At 38.1% G+C, this 20,447-nt stretch overlaps 1 protein-coding gene across 3 annotated transcripts in view; it reads left to right on the top strand.

Annotated features, from left to right (window-relative positions):
• LOC124136038 (protein Wnt-2b-like) overlaps positions 1-20,447 on the top strand; it is a 74,118-nt gene that overhangs the window by 35,849 nt on the left and 17,822 nt on the right. For 2 of the 3 annotated variants that reach the window (XM_046501792.2, XM_046501791.2), the window contains exons 1-2: positions 9,563-10,357; positions 16,455-16,690. In XM_046501792.2, coding sequence (XP_046357748.1) covers positions 10,272-10,357; positions 16,455-16,690 — 322 coding nt within the window. In that variant the 5' untranslated portion in view covers positions 9,563-10,271. Of the gene's footprint in view, positions 1-9,562; positions 10,358-16,454; positions 16,691-20,447 lie in introns of those variants that run through there. The other variant, XM_046501793.2, reaches the window with a different exon arrangement.

Here is a 20,447-nt window from a genome sequence, read left to right as displayed (position 1 = left end):
CTGTACATAAACCCTAATAGTTATTCCTGTACATAAGCCGTGATAGTTGTATATTCCTGTACATAAGCCTTGATAGTTGTATATTCCTGTACATAAGCCCTGATAGTTGTATATTCCTGTACATAGACCCTAATAGGTGTATGTTCCTGTACATAGGCCGTGATAGTTGTAGATTCCTGTACATAGGCCCTGATAGTTGTAGATTCCTGTACATTGGCCCTGATGGTTGTAGATTCCTGTACATAGACCCTAATAGTTGTATATTTCTGTACATAGGCCCTGATAGTTGTATATTCCTGTACATAAGCCCTGATAGTTGAATATTCAAATAATTAGACACTGATAATTGTATATTGTGACGAGTACCTGTGGGGCAGGATACGCACATCTTTCCGCCAATAGCTGGTATCATCCCTCTTTGATAGTGATTCATAAACACATGCTTGTGTTGTAGTCGGAATCGTACAATGAACTCTGCTTTTATTTCTTATTCTTATGTAACCGTTCTTTTCTCTTTTATGTATTAGTCTCATGGACATTAGTACATTTTCTCAAAACCGAATATCTGTTTTTAATAAATTTAAAACATTAAAAAGGTTTTTAGCTTTTAATGCCACTAAAATACATTTGTCATTATTATTAATATGCATAATCTTTTTAATATTGGACTGTGCACATTTTAGTTTATTTTGCTATAACGGAACCTCACTATTCCACACCCAGTCAATCAGGACATCGTAGTTTTGAAAGGTTAAATGGTAACTCATACGTAATTTGTTACAATCCGACTGATTTCGACGAATTCAACATCAGTCCAGATTAACGAGGTTTCGCTGTGTCTGTACTTTCTCCACAAAACATTCAAGATTGTCACATGAATCCGGGGGCAATGTGTTTCTCTGCAATACATCGATCATCCGCTCTCCCAACGTTATTCCTCCCTGTTTCATGTATTAACGTTTACTGGGAATCAGCTGCGATCAAACTTGTTTGTTCAACGTCTACGGGCTGAGATTTAGATGCAGACATATCGCTTACCTCTGAAACCCCTCGAGTCGTTACAATGTTTGTGTTCTATTTAGTACCTCCCCAATACTGATATTCTTATCTCTACGGCTCTAGACATCAGTGAGATTTCTGACGAAGGATAGTTACTTGTCTCATTGCTTGGCTTAATCGTTCCCCCGTTGTATTCACCTCTCCAAGCGACAATCTTGCTGTTTAACAAGCCCGAGGAACACTTATATCGCCTGATTGTCTTCAGATAACGGGGGGATTTAATACGGAGGATTGTTCACTCTTTAAGAATGTTTTATAAGCTATCTAGTGTTGGGATGCGAGGAGTTTTAGTGTTGAAGTGATTGAGTCATGATGACTTCAAAATGTTTCTTAACCTTCTTAAGGGATATTGTTGTGTTTAGGGGTTAATAACGTAAGCGTTAAGTTCAAATAACATGACTTTTGATTGATCATTAATTGGCTGGTGCTTATAACGCGGAAAAGCATTATGAAGTTATTATGCAGTCATTATATGGTAAGTTTGATTCATATAATGAATGGTATTGGGTAAATACTTTCGAATTCCGAATTTTGAATAAACCCGTTTCGAAACAAAATATGTATGTTTTGCTGTTTTTTTATATTGATATATGTATCATACTTCTAGAGTACCATATACAGTTTGTAGTATATAAATAATGCATATGAAATTAGCATACGGCCATATTATGTATGTAATATATGATAATGGTTGTATGATATAAACTGTTTGAGAGTTAAATAATTTCTTAGGGCAGGACATTCTTACCCACTTCGCGAACACCTGGTGTCGTCATGTTTTTCATCTAATTTTCACAGCTATTTTGCCTTTTCCGCCCAGTAGAATCTTTTTCCTCTGATAATCGAGACTGGTTATTCTCTGGCGTTGACGTTTTATATTTACATATTCCAAGTAGTATATGATGACAGCAAGTGTGCCATGAATGATCTTTATTTCCTCCATTAATTTCGGAGAGTGATATACATTTGGAATCATGGTAACACAGCATATTTACAAGAACATTATGCAGAGAAATTGGCAATTCTGAATATTAACGTGTCGTGGTCCTGGTATTAGATATACTGTCTATAGATAGATCATTGATCGCAGGTTCCAGGAACCTATGTCTCGTGTTACAGAAGATATGAATTCAGCCCAGCTGTCAAGGCTCATATCCTCTTCAATAGGGGTTATACCACCTAGCAATGTCACAAGTTTGACTTCATCTGCACAGTCCGCAATACACATGTATTGTTCGAGGTTTAAAGAGTCAAATAGATGTTCATAGAGGTGTTCCTTGCATCAGCTAAAGCTGTACAACATAGCAGTTGGTGCTTTATTGTGTCATCGCACTCCTCATCACACATTAAACACTGTCCAGGTGTTATTGGTAGTGTTCCTAGTTTCACAAGTGCATACATTGGTCTGGTTGGTATATTGTACAGAATACACATATTCCACAGTCTATGAGGTACAAGCTTACTGTGAATTTTAATAAATCTGTTTAATTCAGGGTGATCTCGCAGACTCGTGTGCCAATGAGCAGTTTCATGTTCTGTTATTTTAGTCTTTATCTTGAAGAGTGATACACATAATTTCTATATAGGTGATTAAGAACAATAGTGCATGGATATATTTATCACATATTGTTAGTTGATACAACGATACGTTGTTGAGTATTTTCTTTAAACTGATACGTAGTAAAATGTTCAAAAAAAATTCTGATTCGGTAAAGGGGTACTAAATGTCCTTCCGTACACATTCTGATAAACTATTATGACAGTAAGACACAGGCACATATGACAAAGTTTTACAGTTCATAAACCAATAGCATACTTAACAAACACGCGTCTCCCAATAACGATATGAAGATGGTAATACAGTATCTATATTGAATGTAGTGAATGTAGAACTTTTACTTACATCTTAACAACTTGTATTTTATTTCTATATCTTTTATCTATGTCTTAGCACTCTGGTGCTCTTAACCTGTATTTTACCTGATATTTTATGTACATTTAAGCACTTTAGTGTTCCTAACTGGTACTTTACTTTGTAACTAGTATCCAGTTGGCTGTTTAGCCGGACAGTACCTGATCCACGTGTAAAATAGAAAATACATGAAACATTCATCTATTGTGTGACACTTTAATGAAATATTCTTCTTCTGCTTCTTTGTCTTCTTCTCTTTGTTGTTGTTCTTATTTTTCTTCTTCTTTTATTTTTCTTCCTTCTTTTCTTTTTCTTCTTTTCATTTTCTCCTTCTAATTCTTCTTCGTTTTCGTCTTTTCTTCTTTTGCTTCTTCTTCTTGTTCGTTCTTTTTCTTCTTCTATTCATCTTTTTCTTCTTTTCTTTTTCTCCGTCTTCTTTTCGTCTTCTTGTTGTTCTTCTTCTTTACCAGTTATAGCTGAATTAAACAATAATCCTATTACCTGCTGTTTGACTGGTCCCTTATACATCAGTTATTGAAGTACTGAAATACTCGGCATGAACTTGTTGCGTAATTCAAATAAAAAGTAAACATGAATCATTTCTTCATGGGATTTGTGTAAACAATCTCTATTAATTGATATAAAAAGCTAAAAATGGATATAGTTTTGTTTATAAAGGGACATATACTAAATTAAGAAAGAGTTTCGCTCTTAAATGAGAAACAAAAAGAATGGAGATTCCCAGTCTTCGCCCGTATGCGCTGAAACGAAATAAGTCGCAGGTTTTTGTCGTTTACAAGCATCAATTACAGCAGTTTTAGATGGTCTGTCTAGTGGGATGTCCAGCTGTTCTAAATACAGGTGCTCGATGTGGTCAGCTGAGCACGGACAACAGGGGGTGAGGGACGACTCAACGTCGAGAGGTGGACACTTGGTAATGAGAGGTCCACTCTTCCCGATCAAGCATCCGTCTGCCACAGAATGAACGGTGTCTGAGACAACACACGCGGCATCGTCGGTGCAGAAGAGTGGTGCGCGTGTCTGTGTTAGTGCAACGCGCGGGTCTGTGTAATAACATGCATTTAGCTGTACATACATGCAAAAGCTGCTTTGAAAACGTAAATTAAATGCCGTTAATTACTTACATAGCAAACCAATCGATCTTAAACAAACCATCCGCATCATTATCATGACTGTTACTGCGTAAAAACGCAACTGCAATAGTTAGGAAAGTTATACTTTCAAATATGTGTATCATCCTATTGAGCAAATATGTACCCTACACAACCCCTAAAAACACCTGCATATTGAAGATTCTACCTCGTATCCCTATTTCTCAATACCAATACAGTCAATATCCCTACAGAATGGTGGGTAATTGGTTGTTTTTTAATCTGTATATTGTCCTGCGAATCTAAAAGTAACCCCACCACACAACCCTTTAATGCATTCTTATCCCCCTATACCCCGCACCCCTACCCACAACCCCCTAAATACACCCGTGTTCCCCGTTCTACCCACTTCAGTCAATGCCTGTGGGGTGGGGAAACTGTCTCATTTCCCCTACATTCAGTGGTAGCAAATTTCTATATAAGATTATATAGATTCATTGATTGTGATGTGTCCTTGTTAAGTAACGAAGAAGCTCATCCCGCTTTGTCATGTTGTCAGTTTCAAACAAACAGACATTATTTCACCTGATGGGGTAAGTATATACTCCGAAAGGTTGTGTTCCTCATAATAAAGAAGTTGACATTTATACATTCTGTTCCTAATGTGTATCACTCCTAAATGCCATTCAAAGACTCGACAGATAGTCCCATCGTATGCAATGATGTAAACTGGTCAAACATATTCATATGTACATAGGACACTCTTGTAGGATTATTAGAGACTGTAGTATATACACTATAAAACCACACCTTTCTTCACAATATGAAAGTAAAAGTATTTGTTTAAAATATGCTGGTATAAAATTCACGGAATTAAAGGCACTAGGAATAACTTACATTCAATAATACATTAATGCCTGAGGGCGAGATAGCATGTCACGCAACGTTGAGACCCAGAGAGAGAGAGAGAGAGAGAGAGAGAGAGAGAGAGAGAGAGAGAGAGAGAGAGAGAGAGAGAGAGAGAGAGAGAGAGAGAGAGAGAGAGAGAGAGAGAGAGAGAGAGAGAGAGAGAGAGAGAGAGAGAGAGAGAGAGAGAGAGAGAGAATTTGTGGATGTCAACTTCTTTATTATGAGAAGAGAAACACAGGCTTTTAATGCCACTAATAAACATTTGTCTTTATTTTAATATGGATATTCTTTTTTAATATTGGACTGTGTACATTTTAGCTTCGGAGTATGAGCTTACTCCTTCAGGTAAACGAGTAAGCATATACTCCTAAACGTTGCGTTTCTCATAATAAAGAATTTGATATCCATAAATTCTCCTAATGTGCCTCACTTCTAATTGCCTTGCAAACACTTGTTGTATATGTAGTCAAATAGTAGGATATCCATCTTTATTAATCCGTAAAACTAATTCTACGAGGGTTAAGCTTTGTAGAGGAATTGATGCATGTCATTGTGGAATCTTAAACTCACGTGAACATGTTTTGATAATTACTGAGTGTGTTATAACGTGTTACCTAATATATCATCACATCCATTATGATGGTGTATAGCAAAAGCCGGATCTAGCTTGGATTTGATCAATACAGATTATGGGATTTAGGAGTTAATCCATTCATCAAAAGCTCGCTGATTAAATAAATACAAGTCAACAAGATCAAAGACCATCTGTTGTCACATGATATGGGGTATTGTGATGATGTGGGTGTTGAGAGGGTGGTAGTATTGAGAAGGCGTGGCTTTTCGGGGTATTGGTATTCAAATGAGGTGGGTATTGCGGGGGTTGTAGGTACTGAGAAGGTTGGAGTATTGCGGGGGTATGGGTATTGAGGTGGGTATTGTGGGGTATGGGTATTGAGAGCGTAGAACCTTTTTTGTTTGAGTGACACCATCGTTACCCCGCTCCCACTCAACCTCTTCTTAAAAAATCCCAGACATTCACCATTTTTATATGGTTCCTTGTAGAACGACTCAGTATATAATGGACATCTGTTAATCTGGACCCTGTCAGTATGGAATCCGCAAACTTCTGTCTTGTTAATCTGAACCCTGTTGTTCCAGATTCAATCCTCTTTTCTCAGGTACCTGTCCCTTTGTAAACCCATATACACCATCCCCGACAATCTGGGCTAAATAGTCCCAACCCTTAAGTCAGACCCCCGTGTGCCCGGAAACCTGCACTTACCGCACACAGCTTCCATTCACTACAACACAGCACATGTTTAATCAGTAAAACCTAATCAGAACTAAGAAACTGTACAACTTTGTGGATAACAACTCTTGGTTTATTGCATATAGCGACGTCTCGATGTAGATTCCTACACCGTTATCAAGCTGGAGTGACAACAACCAACAAAATAGAGGTATATATATATATATACACTTGGTTTTCTTCACTCCAGTTTGATAACGGTGTTAGAATCTACATCGAAACGTCGCTGTGTGTAATAAACAAGAAGTTATTATCCATAAAGATATACGTTTTATTATTGAATCAACACTTCTAGAATGCCAATGAAACAGCTAATTAGGACAGTTGTACAGAAGCAAGATCGTCGGGTTAAAATGGTTTCGTTTACACTGAAATTCCGATGTCCAGACAACACTTACAAACGTGCACCCTCACACCCGCCCCCTGTCCCCCCGATCCTCCTCAACACCCTGTTTACACCCGGAGTAACACGCTCGCGCACCCATCAGTGACCCAGCCCCCACCCCGGTGCACACAAGCCCCTCGACTGGGGCGATAACTGGCTCCCCGCCACTTGTCTCCATCCTCTGTGTTTATACAGCATTGTAACTCTCCTTTGTAAGTCCAGATATAATGTAATGCTCCGGCCTCCAACTGCCCTGTGAATGGCTTCAGTCAACAGTGAGGTGAAATTTGAAAAGACTTTAAATATTTGAAAATGTAAACCCATCTATCATTTGCACCGGTACTACAGAAAGATTGATAAAATATTCTATAACTTGTGTTATTCCTACACACTGTCATCATAAGACCCAGTATGCTCTATATCTCTTCTGTATACTATTATATTTTATAAAACAAAAGTATGTTTATATTAAAAACAGCCCAAAAGAATATGAAATAGTTCAAATGAGAATATATAATAAATATTAAACATGTATAGGAAAAACAAATAATATGTGGAAACATTATATATTGCAACATATTTTACAGGAAATACAAGCGACAAAACAATTTTAATAATCATAGGAAATATGCCAAAAGCAGAGACCATTGTGCGATTTAGATATTAATGAAACGACAAAATCCCTTCCACATTCATAAGAAATCTCCGCCAAAAGCAGAGTCGATTGCGCGATTCTGACTATATCACGAGCATGCTTCCATGAATCACTATCAAATATTGAGAACACCAGGTGTTCGTGAAATGGCAAACGAACCCCGCCCCACGTCTGGTGCACGTCACAAACACATGCAAAGGCAAGTCAACCGCTCACCTGTTATGCCTGTATTGACAATTTGTACAGGTATAGCAACCTGTATTTACGTGTATGAAGTAAGTGATGTATCGTTGATGATATTTATATTTTACTATTGAAACAACTATTCTGTCCGTCCTGCGCGACCATTTAGACAAAATGTTTCTATTGGATCTAGGCTCTTGGATGTTCAAATAAATATAAATATTAAACGTCAACGCCAGAGAATAACCAGTCTAGATTATCCTTGGAAACAGATTCCATTGGACGTAAAAGGAATAGCGGTGAAATTTATGTGAATGGATCACTGAAAATCAGTGATGACACCAGGTGTTCGCGAAAAGGTAAGCATGTTCTAATTCAAATAAAGCAATTAATGAAAAAAGCATCTACCTGAACATTGGTCCAGATCTTCTGTATCAGAATGCTGACAGATTGATAACACATTCTATTTCAACCGATGGATATCTTTTCTTGACATACAAAGGTTCAAGCTGTTACTGTAGCGAACAGAATATGCATGGCCAACAATTAATGTCTGCCTTTGCGTACAAGCATAGCTCAGTGTCTGACCACACAAACACCAAGAGAGTTTTCTTATCAAAAGACCCAAATGACTTCCTTGTCTATGCATGGTCAGGGATGGAGTGACCTGCTGCGACCCACGGTCATTAACCAAGGGCCTGCATTAAATGTAGGTCTAGTCTGACACAGACTTGTCGAGTTGTTGGTAGAGGCTATATCATCATGTGTGGTAAAGTTCTGGGCGAAGTGAAGAGTGTTTTTTTGTTTCAATGTCAACTGGAAAAGTCAACGTTTTTGACAACAGCAACGTTATTGTGATGTTTATATCCTACATGTGGATTATGTGTGTTGTGTATTCTTTGTCCAACATGGAGCCGTGGGAGGAATTCGGTGCATTTTGTATTCAACCTGAAACACAGAAGGTTCATTTCTTTAAGGTTCATGTGCAGAATATTCGTTAAAGGATCATTTGGAAGTATCCATATATGAGGACAATGATTCACAAGTGGTGATACAATCTCAGGCCTGCATATGTGGATACGTTTCATGTATCCAAAACCATCAATGCAACACAAAGGATGATGATTATTATGATGAATACATTATGATGGTCATGGAACCATGCTGCCTGGACAGACACTAAATGTTAAGGAACCAGTCAGATGTGATGGTCACTTTTACCATCGATAGCTCAGACGTGCTCAATTGAAAGATACGGCATTTAGATATTCATTTTTTATCTTATTTAGTCGATTTCCACAATTCAATCTCCCCCTTTGATCAATGGTAGCCTCATTTATATAGTTGTCAGGGGACAGGGATTCCGTGTTGACAGAATGAGAGTGCCTTGATTTGACATGGGAAACATTATGCTTGCTTTCCTGGAAGTTACAATATTTCCATCTGTAATATTCAATACCCGTCGCATCTGTGTAATATCAATGAAAAAGGGAGTAATCTACTCTATAAATTCAGCTGCAGCTCATATGTTTAAAACACTACGAAAAAACAACACTTTTTAAATGATATTTGCATATCATAAAATAACAATGCACTTGTTTCATTTTAACATGTGACTTACTATTATGTAAAAACATTCTTTTATTTCGAAAACAGCTGGTCGTCACATGTCTACTGTGCATGCTAATTGAGCGTGGGTTAGTGTAAAAAACAGCACATAAATAAAGAACCAGTTGGTAAATTAGCAGCCAATGCCTGAATTGAACCCTGGGGTCAATGCTTCACGTATGGCGCAACAGACCCGCTCATACTTGATAAAGTTTTCCTAACAACTTAATTCCCTGTCATGGACACAGTGTGAAGTAGAGTGAGGTGTAACTAATTTTATAATTGCTTAATCCCTTGATTGGTATATTTCATCAGGGCACTTGATCCAAGTGTATGGTGACAATTGACGTTGCCTGGTGTTGCGAGATTTAACACTAAGTTCCAATAGGAGTTGAGACTCTTGGCAGACGCTGAGTCTTTGTTTAGCGTGATACGGCCGCCGGGGTTCACTGCCGTCGAAGATGTCGGCGTGAAAGCGTTACTCTCCTTTCCTACCCGACACCGTCTTACTGGTTGTTACAGTATTGGACATACCACGCGAAGAAGTCTCTGTCACTTACCGAGCAATCTAGCGTGATGGACCGGCGTAACGTCCTCTGTCAAATGCCCATTCAAACCCAAGCTTAACCTCGGGCCTAACTTTGTTGTTTTTGTATGATCTGTCCAGTATGTTGAGACAAGCAGTTCACGGGGCTTTTATAGTGGCAAAACTCAATCTGTGTTTCGCTTGCCAAGGCGATTGGTGGTTAAAATAACGAGAGGACCGCGGTATTGTCTAGCGAGAGTGTATAGCGATACCAGTGACTGACTGATTCAAGACAGGCCGACCGACCCTAGAGGGCGGATACCCCGTACACAGGGACTATATCTTGCATTATAAACGGCAGGAGACGGACAAGATAGCACCGTTAAGGAGGATATATACCCGCTCCCATCTCACAACATAAATATAGCACTGCGCCACCTTATTCCAATATTTTCGCACGGGAAATATTTTTTTCTCTTATTTTCCCCCACGAACTGTTGGAAGTGAGGTGTCACCGGAATGTTCCAAACCAAATTGAATGTGTTTCTGACAAGATTGGGAAACGTGAGTGATATTAATCCCTGCGTTGTTGCGTTTCGTCAATGGCGTTAATATGGCCGCGTCCACCTCGCTGTATGTCACACGCCTTTTGACAATCTTTGCTGTCGTCTCCGTCGCCAATGTCGGATCAACTTGGTGGTAAGATATTTTTCATTTTCTTTCTTCATCTCATCCATGTCGTCTCGGCGCTGTGGCGAGCGTGCTCGCTTGCTCCATCATGTAGGGGACGACAGGTTAATCTTATAAATGACATGTCGTTATCTGATAACGAGGAGACCGCTTTACCGGCACTTAACATCAGTTTCCTGAGCCGTCCTAGTATACATAGTTTCTAATATATGTTTGTTTTTTCATCCTATGAAACTACTGTTTTACATTTGTACAAATTGTGTTTCGATGTAAAAGCTTTTTTAGCTTTCATTTTGATATTTTTTATCAGCAAGATTATACAAAAATATAATTGACAATATATTTATATACTATTACCGTGACTGTGCTGTTATTGGTCTTCTACGACATTATGCTATTACGTAAATATCTACACATATACATATTTCATAATTGTGTGTGTAGAAGTGTCATGTTTTTTACATCAAAGACATTAATCAGGCTGAAAAGATGTAAATATATATTTGAAGTGTTAAATGTAATAACTGACACAAGACGGATATTTTAAGTGTTAATTGTAATAACTGACACTTTTTAAAATGGAATACCTGGATGTAATATGTGTACGAATGGACGTTCATTTCTCTGTTGATGTAAACACTTATCGAATTTGGCATCGTCTAAGCGTCGCTAGAAGCATGTGAATATACACACGTGAAGCAAGTCCTGTAACACGTGGTACGGGCTAGGTACCGTCAGGAAGGGATTGTTGTTCACACCGAGGAATGCAGCCAACCAGCTGCTAGACAAAACTTGACAACCAGGAGGCTGCAAATTAAAACTTTGATATTTTAGATAAAAAAATAATACCGATGAACTGTAAATACATATATTATATCTGTTATTTAATTGTATAATTGCTATTATTTCGTGATTAATTACGCGATACCTTAACATTAACCTCTGTCTTTAGCCTATTATGCTACTATAAACGCATTTGAGTGTTTCACAATATATGACTGTGGAATTGTAGTTTATATTGATTATGTATATATTCGTTTTTGTTCGTTTCTTGTATAGTGACCAAACATTTAAACCTAGGATTCTAGGATAACAGTTTTAAAAGTTACACTGCTCTTGTTTTGTTGATTTAATTGTGCAGAATACACATTGTGATTTCTAACAGTTTTCTTAGTGTCGGGTTGTCTTTGTAATACGGACATATATTGGTTACTTATTTGAAGAATATGAACATTTAGATAGTACTATTTAATTAACTAATATTGTTCCGTTCTGATCTTTCTAAGAAATATACAGGAGGGTGTTTGAAAATATTTACGAGAATGTTTTATCACTGTAAAGGTTCATAAAAAATTGAATTAGAATATTATCTTCATTGGGGGTTTCATTGAATAAAGGTTTTGCTGAATAAGTTGAGTCAAAATGTGTTTGAAAATAAAGCGACAAAATACATTTGCATAATCATAAGAAATTTCGACTCAAAGCAAAGTCCGTTATACGATTCCGACTCTATCATAAGCATGTGTTTATGAACCTCAGTCAAATAGTGATGACAGCAGGTGTTCGCAAGACATTGAAAAACCTCAATCACCTAACATCGCAAAAGAAAGTTATTATTATTGTTATTGTTATTATTATTATTTCATTTTAAAGTCATCAATATATGTATATGAAAATATAACAAATAGGTGTGATAAATCTGACCTTATTGCATGGAAGAACTATTTTTAATTATTGTAGAAACACAAACGTCCATGTGACTATCTAAATGGTATCAAAAGAATTATATACATTCCAGCACGGTATGCCGGAATATAGACACTGTAATATGTCATCTGACGGACTGTGATGTTGCTTGTTCTATTAAGTAGAATTTATCTCCCCCGTGCGAACGCAGTTCTCCCAAACAAGGGTTGGTTTTTACAACGTGGCGCGGATGACATGTTGTCCCCACTGCGCCGACACACTGATGTACACTACATAGTCGAGACGTCAAAACTCCACTGTAGCGGAGTAGACATTTACATCATTATTAGGATATCACTCACGAAGTTATCTTCACAACTTTCATCAGTTTCGATTTGAAGACTGGGAATTATTTTATCTTTAAAATACAACGCCTTACAGGTAATTTATCTTTAACAAACTTGGATATATATATATTCATATTTATTTTCATATTTGTTTAATGAACGTTTTTTGTTTTGAAAAAGTATTTTTCAAACAAGAACTTATTTTAATCCCGGAGTTAAAATAATCGATTCGGTGTTATAATTAAATAGTTTACCTCCTAAAATAATACCTATTATTTATTGGTATTATCAGGTTTTTATTAAAAAAAACGCTTTCTAATTTATAACATTAAATTCATCCACTTCTGAATATTGTTTAGTAATAAAATATACCGTAAACTGTATTCCTAAATTGCCTTATTCCTTCTCAGGTGATACTGAAATCATTATTTTTAAGCAAATGCTTCTTTGGTAAAGGAAGTCTAGTATTTGTTTCAAGAACTATTGTCTCATATAAATCTAACAACAATAATACTCTGTTTACTTATTACAAAGCAATATTTCCTATATGACACAACTTCAACTGTTGTGTTGGGATGAATGTTGGAAGAATAACAGTCGAACAGTTGCATTAAGTAACATGTTGTGCAAGAGCATCATAGCATTTGTACCTGGTTGCAAAGATACGGATTTTCTTCTTATACTAGAAAATACAAAAATGGCAATAAAACTGGATATACATACATGTACACCATCTGTAGGTTGCATTCGAAATTTAGGCATTTAAATTAGTAGATGTAGATATTAAATAAGTATTTAAACAATTCATACCCCAGGCGTTTCATAATTTTTACTGTTTTGTATAAATTCCCCAATTATAAAATATATCACAAAGTGGAGGCAAGTCTTTTTGAACATGAGAGAATCGATGTATTTTTTTAAAATAACGATTCCGTCAGGAGAAGTTCGTGACATTCAAAAACGAATATCATATACCACGAGAAACCAGAGACAAGCGAGCTGAATAATAAATAAAGTGCGATATTTGATAATCTAGTCATGTAATACCATGCATTTGCTGATTGTCGCCATTATTCGATTAGCACATCTGATTTATTCATAGATTCCCTCAGTCAAAGCTATTCATGGTAATGTACGTTCAATCGGTCCCTTTAAATATTTACATCCTTAGGACAATTGGAACTTCAGGGTTGTAGCTATGTCTTAAAACTCTTTGTAGAAATAATGAAGTGATACCGGAAAATATATCACCGAAAATATATTCATCATTTTGCCATACGCCTGTATATCGGTGTTAGTTTCGTGATGGGCAAAGAGACCGCTTATCCTCATTACCGAGGATATCCGGAAATAATTTAAATTTGAAGTAAAAAATGAATCGTATTATTCATAAGACTTGTCCCGGTCTGTATTTTCAGCAGTTGGAACTTCTCAGGTTCACAAACCTGATGTTTTTTCACATAATTGTACGATCCCTGTAGTAGATTTCAACGCGTGTAATTAAAGGTTTACACGCCGAACTTCTAAACTTACACAAGGTTGTGACGTTTCCAATTTTCTTGTCTGGTGCGGATTTGAGGATAAATCACAGTGGTTCACTCCGTGATATGTGAGTCGTTTGCAGTCTTGATTGATTACCGCCATACTTCAAAGGTTTCTGATTAAACTTTAATGGTTACTAATATCCCAGAGAGCAGAATTGCATTAAATATAGATAGTTTGGCCTCCATGCTGTCCACGCCAGAGTCAGGTCTGTGGCGGTAACACTTTGTGGAGTGATAGCAATTGGAGCTTTATTAACAGACAGACATACAGCTTATAGATAGATTTATTAAATAAGATGGGTTTTACTTTGTGCGTTCCGTGACCTGTATGAATTTAGCTTTCCTTGTTATTCAATATGGTACGCTTTCTCACAATTATTCCATTCAATGAATGTGTTAACTTCATTCTCCTGTGTTTTTGTACCTAAATGTATTCAACCCAAAATTGTTTTTCATATGACTATAGTTAATCTCTCAAGGCATTTATGTCATATGACTATAGTTAATCTGTCAAGGCATTTCTTTTCATATAACAATAGTTAATCTGTGAAGGCATATTTTTCTTATAACTATAGTTACTCAATGAACGTGTTAACTTCATTCTCCTGTGTTATCGTACCTAAATGTATTCAACTCAAAATTGTTTTTCATATGACTATAGTTAATCACTCAAGGCATTTATGTCATATGACCATAGTTACTCTCTCATGACATTTTTCATATGACTATAGTTAATCTGTCATGACATTCTTTTACATGACTATATTTACTCTCTCATGACATTTTTTCATACGACTATAGTTAATCTGTCAAGACTTTTTCTTCATATGACTATAGTTAATTTGACTTGGAATGATAGATTAACTATGGGTTATATGAAACAAAAATCGGGTGTTCTTCTTTTAAATAGTATATATTCTATATTTTTCAAGACATAAATTACTCTAGAGTAGATGGTTGCAAGATAAAAATGGCTATATATGTCACCTTGTCCTGAAGAATGTTTCGTTTAAGTTATAAATAAAGATATATAAATAAAGATATAACTCTGTTGCCATTTGCACCGTTGACATTACATTAAATAAAACAAAAAATACACACAGAAGATATTTGTTTATAAAACAAAAAAGATTCATTTTTCTATGTGAAATTAACCACCAAGGACATGGATTATTGCACTTTTCAACACGTTAACTCTTTGTCTGGTGTTATTAACACCCTGGGATATCAGGAGTTAATGGATGAGCTATCTTGTCTCTGAATCACTGGCTTTGATTCCTCACATGGCTTCAATGTGTGACGACTATTCAGCCCCGCCGTGATATTACAAGGACATTGTTAAAATTGGCGTCCAATTCCACTGAGCCACTGACTCGGCACTGTTCCCAATCATTGCTAGAATAATATACAGTGATAGCTAGAACGTCGAACCCCTTTAACCCGGAAACCTCGCTTTCCGGACGATTTTGACTGAATGTCAATATACAGTTACAGTACAGTAATGACATTACTTAGCATCCACAGCTCGCTAAACCGAACACTTTCTAATCCTGATGATTTCACGAGGGACGGTGCCATCCAGATTAACGACGTTTACCGAGAGTTTTAGGGCTTCGGCCCTTCCCCATACTGAAGCTCATGTAGCACATGTGGTGGCTCCTTGGGCAAGTGACTTTGTTCGAGATATGCCTCTGTTCTCTCCGCAGTGAATGGGTACCCGGTAGAATGAGATGGTAATGTGACGGTTAGCCTTCTAGCGCCTCACAGACAGCTTGGGTTGTATACTCCCTAGGGAGCTGAAGACGAAACATCTAGCGCACACTGATCTATTGACCAGGGTAATAATAATGTAGAGCTTTGAAATACATTGCCTGCGGAGGTATGCGCTTTACAAGATTATTATTATAATTATTATTATTATTATTATTATTCCTCCTTCTTTGACGTAAGCTAATTAGCATAGTGTAACAGTGAGTGAGTGAGTTTGATTTTACGCCGCTTTTAGCAATATTCCAGCAATATCACGGCGGGGTACAACAGAAATGGGCTTCACGCATTGTACCCATGTCGGGAATCGAACCCGTGTCTCCGGCGTGACGAGCGAAAGTTTGAACCACAAAGCTACCCGACCGCCCCGATTTAAATAAGAAGATATTGGTGCTTTACGTGTCAGTGTATTAAAAAGATATTGTGTGTGAAATTACCGTCACACACACACACACACACACACACACACACACACACACACACACACACACACACACACACACACACACACACACACACACACACACACACACACACACACACACACACACACACCGCACATTCGCACCGATTATGTTTCCAGGTTTGTCAGCACCATACCCGTGCTTGTAGGTTTCACCGAAGTGGTAAACGTCTGAGACCTGCATCACTTCGGGCTTTCCTCCCACATTAAGCTGACATGTCTTTATATAGCTGAAATACTGTTCAATTCAGCAATAAACCCCTCACTCACTCACTTGTATCTATTTTGTTACTTTGCAGGTTTATAAGTCAGCTGCCCCTGCAGGTGTTGGGGGCTGGGGTACTGTGCGACAACATCCCCGGGCTGGTGGGGAAGCAGAGACGACTCTGCCGCAGTCACCCGGATGTAATGGTCAGCCTTAGAGAGGGAGCGCGGCTTGGCGTAGAGGAATGCCAGAACCAGTTCGAATCCCAGCGCTGGAACTGCAGCACGCTCGACCGGGATGCCTCGGTGTTTGGAAAGGTCATGTTGAAAGGTGAGGAGTTGAGTCATTCAAAACAACAGGATGGAGTGCGGCTAATCGTCAGGGCAATGTGTTGGCTAATAGGATTCCGGACTAGAATTGGTCTTCAGCAACCCATGCTTGTCGTAAGAGGCGACTAACGGGATCGGGTGGTCGGGCTCGCTGCCTTGGTTGATGCATGTCATCGTATCCCAATTGCGTAGATCGATGCTCATGATGTCAATCATTGGATTGTCTGATCCAGAATCGATTATAGACAGACCAACACTGTTTACGAAAGGGGGATGTCCAGTTATTACTTGTATGTTTTTTTCATCTAAAAAATACTCCTCTCTTAACAATGGTATAGGCATAGACACAGACAAGGGGCCGATATGAAACGCCCTGTATTACGCTTATATATTACACAAAAGAAGTGTTAACGAACATCCGAGTATTTTCAATTGACAATATCAATATGTCATGTGTCACGGCCTTGACAGATTAACTATAGTCATGTGAGAATATCGGATGTTCTTAACTTTTTGAGTAGTATATACAAGTTCGGCCATGTGTACACGGATCTACGCAAAGATTCGCACTTTCTGAGTTCGAATCCAGGGTCTGCTCCGATTATGTTCCTTGGTTCGAGGCGTCCGGGTTCCACCAAAATGGTAAACACGTAAGTCTTTTGTAACTTTGGACTATCCTCCAACATTAGACTGACGTTCCTAACTGAGATACTGTATATAACGACGTCAAACCCAACTCGCTCACTCAGACATAAACTTGTGAAAAGAGGACTGTAAAGCATTCGGAAGACCAATGACGCGAAACGAAAAATACAAAACAGTCAGCTATGTTTTCAAACAGAGACTGAATCCTGTCAAGGGGCCGTAGACATAGGAAGGGATTCGAACCCGCGATATACGAGGGCCCTGACCACTCGTACTTGTGCGCATTTCAACCATTCTTTTATTTATTAAATACGCTCCCAAAGATAAAGGGTTAACTAAAAAAATAATTTAATCAGTAACTCGTTTTGCACGTGTAGTACTCAGCTCCTCATACTGCTTTCCAGAGGGCTGCCTCTCTAATTGATTTCCTAGACCTCTGGTGACCTGTGTCACGGTTAAAATTGACCTGTCGCCAATCGTCACCCCGCCCAGCGATGACTGACAGACCAAATTCCAGTATGTTAGGGAAGCCATTAACTTGGGAGGGAACGGTATTGTAACTTTAATCGTTCCGCTTCAGGGCCAATGATCAGATTGCAAATCTTAGTTCTACTTTTATAAGGAACTGACAGTCTTTATGATAGAACGAGCGTTTTGACAGCGGTACTTTGGGAAGCTATTCAGTTACAATATGAAAACACTAAGATTAATGACTTGCCCCACTTGCAGAATATGATAGTGTTAAAGGTAATCTGATTAAAGATTAAGTGGCTTTTCAAAATATTTGGATTAAATATTCAAGCTATGACATTTGGGAAAGACACTGTCTGCGTATTTGGCCTTAGTTGACGTCGATGGTGCTTGATTAGTGTGTTAAAACACCGGCTATATCTCAGCTATAATATAGGGACAACGTGCTTTGTAGTGTGATGTGTGTGTTGGTGAGTTGGCGTATGTGTGTTCGTGTGTTCTGTTAGAGCGTGTATCCTTGAGTGTGTTGTATGAGATTGTCTTTTAGTGTGTTTCTAGCGTGCGTGTGTGTGTGATTATGTGATTATGCGAGTGTGATTGTGTGACTGGGTGTGATTGTGTGTGACTGTGGTTGTGTGTGACTGTGTGTGGTTGTGCGTGACTATGTTTGGTTGTGTGTGACTGTGTGATTATGTGTGGTTTTGTGTGACTGCGTATGACTATGTGTGGATGTGTGTGACTATGTGTGTGTGTGTGTGTCCATGTGTGTGTGTGTGTGCGCGCGCGCGTGCGTGTGTGTGTGTGTGATACAATGCTGAAGATATATCCGTACATCTGGTGCATCCTAGTCTTGTTCTACACTGTATGTGCTAAATGAGGTGTCAACTTTCAATGAACAAACATTGATGAGGAGAAACTGTACAGTGAAAGCCCGTTATTCCGTACAGTACAGTTGACAGTACAATCCTCCGGATTAACGAGTCATGGATACTTATCTATCAATCATTGATTATTCTTACAGGCTAACCACGTCATTCCGAGTAAGAATTGGTCAGCAACCCATGTTAGTGGTAAGAGGCGACTAACGTGATCGGGTGGTCAGGCTCGCTGTCTAGGTTGATGCATGTCATCGTATCCCATTTGCGTAGATCGTATTCATGATGTCAGTCACTGGATTGTATGGTACAGACACGATTATTTACAAACCGCCGGCATATAGCTGCAATATTGCTGAGTGCGGCGTAAAACAGGTTCACAGCTGAAGACCAGCATGGCATTAACAAAGGTCACTGTATATAATTCATAATTCTGTCATCAGTAATTGACAATATATTTTTCATTTACATATATTATTCATTATTCGTGCCAGATATTTGTTTACTTTTAATTGCTTTCGATCCTCAGCTATAAGCAGCTTACGCTCTTAACTAATTTCTTGACACGCACATGTTAAATAATTACCCCGGGTCTCTTCGTCTTGGGCCCCGTACAAAGGTATTTGGTGGGCGAGGAAAGGTCAGACACGTGATCACAAGTAATTTGGAATGAAAAAACTTGTAATGATTCTTCACAGTTTAAAAAAACAACATCGAAGTCGAAAGTAATTCTCGGCTCATAACAAGCTTGTTGAAATATCGCCGCCCGTTTTTATGTCCCCTGAAAGATTAATTACCTGGTCCGCTTCCGTTTTTGTCCAATCCATATTTCACTAGGACCCCCAAGACGATTTGTTCAGGGCGGTGAATTCTCTGGCTACGGGTTTTAAGGCACTCGAGGTATTCGCGCTTGTTCAGATTCCTTCTATCCATTAGTTATCTGACGAATGCAGAGGAAATTTGAAATTACGTAAAAATAATTACGTTTTGATGTCCCGTGTGTGTCAGAAATGGTTTGATTATTAAATAACATACTTTATGATATTACCAACCATTGTAAAATTATATACCGTACCAAATTTTCAGGAAATTATTATTTATAATTCCAAACATACACTTTCCTTAAGCAGAGCTTATTAAAAACAGAACGTATCATAAAGTCCCCTGGATAATGGATATAAACATATGACTGAAATGAAAGCGCTCCAAACAGTTGAACCTTGTTAGTCCGGGTCACTCCATAAACCGGACCTCAAGAAATGGCAAACAAAGTTCACTGTCGTGTTCGATGTTTGGTAAAATGAGTTGTATTGAGACCAAATATTTTTTCAGCAACAGCTGCAAAACCAGATATTTGATTAAGAAACAAAATGAGCTAACAATGTAATTTTTGTGGCAGATAATTATTTGTTTCCAACAATATGAAAGTTAATTATGTTTTTCACGAATTTTCGGGTACAATTTACCATTTTCAATACACTCCCAGCCCCGCGAATATCAAACAGTCGGCCCCTCAAATCCCAACACACGCTAACTCCACCGCCTCCGTCATCTGTTCGATACAATTCCGCGTCAAACCAAAAGACGTTAAAAGATGGTACTTGTTGTTAACCCGCCTGGCGCTCGGCGTTATGGGGATAAAAACAACGACTGGTCGGCTGGGAGTTATTATTTTATGTCTGGGTGGGTGTCCATGTTAAACTGAAGCATGGTATCTCAGTGACATAGCACAAAAATACCGGCATTAGTCCGGACTAGTACAAAAAG

Source organism: Haliotis rufescens, unplaced genomic scaffold (assembly GCF_023055435.1).
Source record: "Haliotis rufescens isolate VD_foot unplaced genomic scaffold, xgHalRufe1.0.p SCAF_44, whole genome shotgun sequence".
In the NCBI taxonomy this organism is placed as follows: Eukaryota; Metazoa; Mollusca; class Gastropoda; order Lepetellida; family Haliotidae; genus Haliotis; species Haliotis rufescens.
Note: the sequence above shows the minus strand (reverse complement) of the source record. Positions and strands in the feature narration are given on the sequence as shown.